At 38.1% G+C, this 8,593-nt stretch overlaps 1 protein-coding gene across 1 annotated transcript; it reads right to left on the reverse strand.

Moving 5' to 3' along the window:
• Nucleotides 1-1,651: 1,651 nt before the first annotated feature.
• Nucleotides 1,652-8,190, reverse strand: PDIK1L (PDLIM1 interacting kinase 1 like). Its single transcript, XM_072421786.1, has 4 exons — nucleotides 8,114-8,190; nucleotides 6,789-6,920; nucleotides 5,309-5,604; nucleotides 1,652-4,222 (listed from the first exon to the last, which is right to left on the reverse strand). Exons 2-4 carry the CDS (start codon nucleotides 6,871-6,873, stop codon nucleotides 3,488-3,490), a joined length of 1,116 nt encoding a protein of 371 aa, XP_072277887.1. The 5' UTR covers nucleotides 6,874-6,920; nucleotides 8,114-8,190; the 3' UTR covers nucleotides 1,652-3,487.
• Nucleotides 8,191-8,593: the final 403 nt, after the last annotated feature.

Below are 8,593 nucleotides of genomic sequence, written 5' to 3' on the forward strand. Positions count from 1 at the left end.
TAATTACTCCTTTTGTATTGTGTTTGGTGTTATGTACATGGGGATGCCCTGTTTTTCTTTTTAAAACATTTTTTTAACAACTTTTTCTAATTTTAATTCTTCCCTAATAATATAGCATTGAGGAGCTGATGGTTTCTCTTTAATGAGAAATATTGGCCAGGGGTGAACACTGCTGCCCTGCAGATGTGATATGTGACAATATTTGTCATGACCTAAACACCAACTTGCACTTTTGCTGGACAATTTGGTCCAGCAAAAGTGCTATGTTATAGGAAGGGGGAACAAAAATGTGTACTGAAAGACTAAGGTATTGGGTATTCACAGGCTATACCATATATATTTTAAATTTGGACCAGATAAATGTTATCCGTTTCACTGCCAATGATTTGTCCCACCATGGTTAACAGGATGAAACAGCTGGATCAGCATCCACAAGTTTGTTTCTGGTTTTAGCAAGCAGCCACACTGCTATGCTTTGTACACACGTCAGATGATTCTCATGTGATAATCCCCCAAGGCTGATATAAGACAAGAATCTAGAGTGTGTGCAGCACTCGTCATCCATCGTTCCAATGACTGTCTTGCAGATCCAGACATCGAACGATTATAATGAAAGTGAAGGAGAAAAAGTGCAGCAGGGTGCCACTCTCTGATCCATAGAGCAGAACAGCGATGTATGTACAGCGCTCATTCATGCATGGTGCCATCTTTTGTCATTGGAAAAGGATTTTTCAGGATATTTTCCAATTATGGCACGTGTACCCAAGCCTCAGACAGCATACACTTTTTTTTTTTTTTTTTTTTTTGCTGGAAACAACCTTTTATGATCGTTTTCAACGACAGTGGGGCAAACGACCACTGTACACACATAACCCATTCTGTTCTTTGGAAAGGGGTAAGGAAGAATGAGCAAGGAGTGCTGTCCTCCCTTAACTTGTATAGCGAACATTCCCAATCCTGAGGGATCCATAAACTAACTTGGGGAACCGTTGTCTCTGGCAGGAAACTGGTGTGTATGAGAAAGATTGTTCACCTTGGGCATTAATCATCTGTCGTGTTTACATTAGAGACAACAGGGGTCTTAAAATACCCCAACATCCTAACAAAGAAAGTCTAACACTTTTTAATGTACCTAGGGTGCTTACTAGCAATTAAGTTTATTGCAAAAAAATGTTTAGAAAATTAAAATTTAATTTTGTAAAATTTAATAAAATATTCACACTACTGCATTTTCTTTTTACAAGGTCAGAAAATATATAATGTTTTAGGGGATTATGCCATCTTGAGGCTTAAAATGCATACTTTAACTTGTTTGGGAAAAAAAAGTCAGCAGTAAATGGGTTAAAGATAAGCAGTTTTTTTCAAAGTTCTAATTAACTTTCTCTACCTTGTGCATAAAGTAAACTTGTATGGATTTGAAAGAGGAAAACAAACTTGGCTGCATTTTGCCTGGAGGTGAAAAGCTGATCTGACAGTTGCTTCTTATCTGTGTACAAAGTCTGCTTGGCCACACATGAGGAAGCGTGGCATTCTGAGGGCGGCGCCCGCCACATTTGAATTTTAAACGTTTTGTTTTCGGCTGGATGGAAGCCACAACGTCATTGTCAAGCAGACTAGGCGGGGGGTGGAGAAATAAATACGAAGACAAGAGTTCTGTAATTCAACGTGCTTTACAAATACAATGACACAGACACACATTCAAAGATTCTGTACACTATTAACAGCGACATTTTAAAATAAATTAAGTCTCCCCTAACATTTTTCAAAATATATTTTGCAATGTTTACAAAGGAAAATATATATAAAAATCAAGGTGAAGGATGCTTAGATTCTATTTTTGTGTGTGTAGCATGATTAAAGATGTAATCTTTTATATAAATAGATGGGAGGTAGGGGTTGATTTTTTTTTGCAAAAGACAAGCCTGTCACAAATATAAAGCTAAGTAAGCAACATAAGAAAAAACCAGCAACTGCTAAGCGCCTGAACATTTTTTGCTGATTCTCCTGGACATGTCCTTGAACCTATACATTCATACATGGCAGTTCTCAGACTTTAAAGAAAACAAATACTCAAAACTATGGATGCTCCAAATGCTGACTTCTTTTGGAAATGCAAGATATCAGGACTTCTTGCATGCTTATACATATACTATATGAAGGCATATAGTAACCATTATAGGTAACATTATATTTACAGCCAGCATACAGTGTGGACTTAGGGCAGCATATATTGGAGGAGTTGGAAATAAATAAACACAGGTACCAGCTTTTAACCTATGCTGCCTTTATAGCCCTTTATAGCTTTAAATATGTGAAAGGCTTATTTGAAGTAGTTGATGGATGAACGGGTAGACTGTGAATGATATGCTGGTATCATACTTTGGCTGAAACAATGACTACTGGATAGCCTCAGAGACACCTAAGATTCACCTATTTTTTGCAATAATAAAAGCTTATAACAAGACCAAAGTATTAGATTTACTACAAAACTCAGTATTGCAAAATTAGAGCACCAAATTAAATTTATTGGAGCACTGGAAGGCCTATTATCCCTTGCAGATATATTTCATTCAATAAATATTTGCTCTTACAGGAGTATATAGGTGTAAATTAGATATAGATTCACACAATTTACACTCAAATTCAAAATGTTCATGTGCAATTCTACTATATTACTTAGTATGCAAAATTAGCAAAAAAAGTAAAACAACCCCAAGTGTCAGCGCATAACATCCTATACATATGGGTCTTGGTATGGTATGCAGTGATCTCCCCAGCCCCTTTAAAGTAACCACCCGTTTGTTTTTGGGTTGTTACTGAAAAGTTGGGTCACAATACAGGGGCCACAACCCACCTACAACTTCTTCCCACCCAGCTAGGGAGAATACTGGTATGTTCAGAATTTAGGCAAAAACCTTTAGGAAAAGGTCAGAAATAAATTAAGCAATCTTTTCAGCATATAACAAAACTAATCAAACAGCCATCTTGCCAAAATGAAGGTGTCAAAAATGACAGCAAACAACACGCATCTTTATGTATTAATAAATACACATTCATAAAAGCCCACACAATCCACACAGCAGCAGTTGAACACATACATTCTTTGGGAAGTCCAGTAATCCCACTGGAATGTGCAATGTTACTTTTCTAATCTAAATCTATGGGATAGTAAATATGGTAGCAGCCCAGTTGGAGGTATATAAAAAAAAATGGGAAAACCTAGGCAAAGTAGCAATCATCTTAAAAGAGGTTTTCCATGTCACCTAAAATGTGGTAACCCTTGCCAGTTTGAATTTACTAATCAGGAGAATGATGTTTTACAGATACGTAATGGGGGTAATGACACACTAACATTCAATTTCTTCTACTTCTACTTTCCCTTAGTACGAATTCTATATTGTAGTAACTAGGTTGGCAATGTAAAAAAAAATTCAAGGTGCCCTGCAAATCTCAGCTCATTTGATTCTACACAGACATTTGGTGGATGTCACGTTTCCCATGTGTAGTCTCTGAAGGCAATCTGAATGAGACGCAGTTCAAGCTGAAAGGCATCTGGACGCTCCTGAGGGTTAGCAGACAACATCTGTTGCAGCAGTTGTTTCATGTGCCGATTCATAGTTTTTTTCTTGAGGGGAATAGGAAGTTCCATTTTGGGGTTCTCAAGCAGCGCTTCTCCCACTGGAACTATTTGTGCCCCACGCTGAACATAACCACCAAGCAATCTTTTTTTCGTGTGACTATCCAAAATAGTTAGGCTCTCAAGCATGGCCCACAAAATTACTCCTAGGGCAAAAATGTCCGCTTTTGCCGTATAATGACCCTCCCACACCTCGGGTGCCATGTAAAAATCAGTGCCACAAGCAGTAGATAAAAAGCTTTTGTTGACGCTGGCTGGTTCCTCGGGGTTTAATCCTGAAGCAGAACATACTTTGCTCAGCCCAAAGTCAGCCACCTTTAGGGTAGGTTCTTCCATACCATCTCGTGGTTTACACACCAGAATATTATCAGGCTTTAGATCACGGTGTATAATCTGGTTCTTGTGAAGGAATGCAAGTGCACTACTTAGTTGCAGCATGAAACTTGTGTTGGTTCGACGACTTGGCCTTCTGGTTAAAATGTACTCATTCATATCTCCTCCATCACAAAAATCCATCACAAACCATAGACAATAGGTACTGCGGGGATCAAAGGCAATCTTGCCCTTCAGAGATGTTTCCACCAACTTTAGGAAAGCAAGAAAAATAAATAAATTGGGAAATAAAATTAGCAATCCCAAAACACATGTACAGACACCGGAGTTAAAATTACAATTTGCCAAAAGAAAGAAAAAAAAAAAATAGAAGGAACATTTAATTACTGTTTACAGAATATAAAAAAAATTCTTGGAACAGATATATTCATAATTTACTTTAGAAAACACAAATTAAATGTTTCATATTCTTTACACATTTATTAGTGTGTTTAAGTTACTAAAATTATATAAATAAAATCTTTTTCAGCCCATATGGAAGCAGGTCTGAAGATGCCCATACAAATTCTGAGGTTGCTTTAGACTGAATATAACACCAAGAAACAAATGTATTTTTCACTATAGCACTGCCAAGGTAGGACATACTAAACTAATTTACTTAAGGTGTATTTTTACTTTAGCTGGTGTTCAGTTAATCAGTCAGATTTAGTGGTCAGAGTGGAAATTACACTTTAGCCCCCCTAGCGGTAATCCCGAGTGTGGATTTTACTTGTAAAAAGCGGTAATCCCGAGTCACACTCAGGGTCACTTTAAGCAAAGAAAAGTCCCACATACCTTGCTCCATTTTCGTCCCCCGTCGTGCTTCTGGTCCCCGCAGGTCCTGGGGACACGTCTTCTCCCTCAGTTCTCCAGGCGCGAAGTGAAGAGCCGAGATCCACAGGGTTTTCTGTGACGTCGGTGCGGGCACCGGTTCGTTCGGGCGGAGAGGCGGGAAATACTAACCATTTTGTATTGGATTTAATACAAAATAACTGTATTGAGTCCGATACAAAGAAATCTTCATATAATATACATATATATATTTATATATATGCTACTGTACAGTTTTATTACATTTTTAACTTTTTTTTCCAATAGATTTTTTTTACGTTTAATATTAAATTAATTCAATTTATTAACTATTGGACATATTTTGGGTTATGCCTAATTATAGCGTACAATGTAAAATGAATTTCCATGCAAAAAATTGTAAAGCTTTTTGCATGGAAATTTGGACAGAATTAGACCGCTAGGGGCGTTAAGTAAATCAGTTTTGTAAACATTTATTTTTTTCCTCACCGGAAGGTAAAGTGCTGAACTGGATCCATGTAACATGCGTTGAACAGTGCCATCTCTCTGCAGGACACACTCCTCCATGTGAATTACATTGGGATGCTGGCCTTGGATGCTGCTCAATGCCCAAAACTCTCTCAGTGCCAATTCAACATTCTCTGGTGCCTGGCAGCGTATTTTTTTAACTGCTACTCGCTGGCATGTCCTCCGAACTAAGGCCTCGTACACCACTCCATAGCTGCCACGGCCTACTTCCTTTATCAGGTCATACTTAGGCTGGCTACTGACCATCTTCATGTTTACTAAAAGGGAAACAAAATTGATTGGTTACTGAATCTTTTTTATAATTGGTATGGTGAATCATATGAATACATTCACTTTCAGCATATACACAAATCAATATTTAATTTTGGAGAAATGTAAAACAAGTCATTCATGGTTGTATGCCTCTAAACATTACAAACATAAACATATTTGGAATATTACATTACCCAGAGGAGATAGAGATGAAATAGTTGTATTTCAATAGTTTAACATCCCTAGCGGTCTTCCCCGAGTGTGACTCGGGTGGATTTTACTTGCAAAAAGCGGTAATCCAGAGTCACAAATTTTGGTCGCTAAAAAAAATAAAAAAAACCCACTTACCTTGTTTGTTTGGCCTTATAATAATTTTGTATTGGATTCAATACAAAATAACTGTATTGATTCCAATACAAAGAAATCCCATATATATATATATATATATATATATATATATATATATATATAAAATATATGCTACTGTACAGTTATATTACAGGTTTCACTATTTTTATGCACCCTTTTTTTAACAGATTTTTGTGGTATTTTATTTAAAATTTAATAAATACTGGAAATATTTCAGTGAGTTATACTTAAGAAACATAAACCTACAATGTAAAATAAATGTCCATGCAAAACAATGTAACGCTTTTTGCATAAAAATACGGACAGAATTAGAATGCCAGGGGCATTAAGTTACTGCAATCACATGCAGGTGCCGGGGCACAATTTTAAGTTATTTCCATGGTGGCCTGGGAAACTTGAATCCTTGAGCATTCTCTTCTGCCTAACATATCAGCTACTTTCTGGTTTTGGCTAGTACACTGCTTATCACATTTAGAAGTGAGAACATACAGGTTGCAGATGAACCAGAAAGAACAGATCCCATCCAGTGTAAACAAAACTCCCATGGATTGTGGGGACCTCCAATGGAGGTCTGAAAATAAAGTATGTGCAGGCACCTGGAGGTACCAGCTTGGCATGTCACCTCAGCTTTTTCAAAATGTATAGCTTTAAAACACGGTAAATAGAACAGTAGTATGAATTATGTGAGCTTGTGTTTTGTTAAAGATTTAAAAACCATCAACCCCCATATATAAACTAGAAAGCATTCTTAAGTTGAACCTAAATAGATATTTAGGCTTGTATAAATTGCAGAACAACCAACAAGAACATTTCTTCTTACCTTCACTTGAAAACGCTTTTATATCATAGACATTTTCACCAGGAATTCTCAGTATCACACCACTGCGCCAAATAGCAGCTTGCATTGCGAACGAAAATGTGCAATAACACCAGCTAGATCTGTAGACAGTGACTGAGAGAAAATCCAGTAGACATTTATATTAGTTATCAAAGCAACACACCAAACTCCATTTAAGTGTTAAAATGAAATGCCTGCACACTCATACATATGCTCAGTTCCTCCTAGAGCAACTAGGACTTCAGGTCAAAGCCCTATTTAATTGAATGGATGGTGAAAAGTTGCAGGAAGAGGAGAGCCTGATCACATGACCTGTAAGAATCACATGACTTCTCTGTGGGCCACCGCAGGCATCACACAATAGCTCACAATTTATCTATAGGATGTGAAATGCATTGTGCGGTCCAGCAGATAGCAATATCATGAATGGGCCCCATAGAACTGAAATGACACAATTTACAAGCCAGGCTCCAAGAATTAGCAGGACAATCTTTTGCTGGGTTTTAGTTAAAGGATCTCGCACATGATAGGGATCAAAAATATATCATTTCTTTTTACATTGTTTATCATAAATCATACTTTGCATTCACTTGTAATCATTGCTGCTTCTGTTTATTAAAAAAAAATGTGGAGTCTCACCCTGAACCCAAAACATTCAGATTGTAAGCTCTTTGGGGCAAGGCAAGGCTCCCTCCCCCCACCCCCCGTGTCACTGTCTGTCATTTGCTATTTAACGTACAGCACTGCATAATATGTGGATTTATATAAATCCTGTGTAATAATAATGAAACCTGAACACACAAGGACTGGGGAATAAGAGGAAAGTTAAAACATGATCATACAAGGTACCTTGTGATAAGAGTTTCTAGAAATGAATAGAATGGTCTGAGCCTTATCAAAGAGTCCGCCTGACAATGCATTCCCTCTACATTCACCACCACCAGGGCATTGACAGACAGTGAATGTGAGACATCTGCACCTTTTGTCTAGAAAGCAGCACAATGATAGCTATGTACCCTAAAATGTATACACTCAGGCAATCCCCCCCAATACAAAGGAAACTGGAGATTTATCATCCCCAGCAATGCACATCACCCTACAATCAGGCTAAGCCTCTATATTACTAATGCATCTTATTGTTCAACCATTCACCACACGTTTTCGCACAACAAAGGTTCATTTATTTTAATTATACAACAGCAAAGACTAGACAGCACGTTTAGAAGAGTGCTGAGGCCATGTCCTGCAATTGTACAAGCTGTCAGATACATGTAACGCTAAAAACACGGCATTTAAACGGCTCTCACCTCAGCTTTTCTCTCCTGTGGCCGCCGCCATTTTGACACGCTCGTGCACGAAGCAAGCGCGTACACCTCGCGTTACGTCAAACAAAGGAAAACCGCGCATGCGCGGAAGCAAGAGGCTTTGGGCGGTGCAATGTAACGGTAGGAACGCAGGAGCTGTGCCTTTGGGAAGGCGGAGCAAGGATAAAAACATCGTGACGTCACCAAACGAACGAATGTGACTCTGTGAATGAGTCTGTGAACGTGTGTTTGCTGGGTCATTGTGTCTCTGGTCTCTTCACTACTGCATGTTCAGTCCTTGCAGTAAGGAAGTAATGAGCAGCTCAATGCGGGGTCCATTTGCACTGCTTACATTTTGGAAGATGCAAACTTTGCCCTGTGCTGTATCTCCTAATATTTTGTATGGAGAAGAGACACTATTTTATTAGACAAATGTCACACCCCTGCCATGTCCCCTGGTAAACAGACAAGTTGTTTTCTCAA

This window comes from Pyxicephalus adspersus, chromosome 1 (genome assembly GCF_032062135.1).
Source record: "Pyxicephalus adspersus chromosome 1, UCB_Pads_2.0, whole genome shotgun sequence".
NCBI lineage: Eukaryota > Metazoa > Chordata > Amphibia > Anura > Pyxicephalidae > Pyxicephalus > Pyxicephalus adspersus.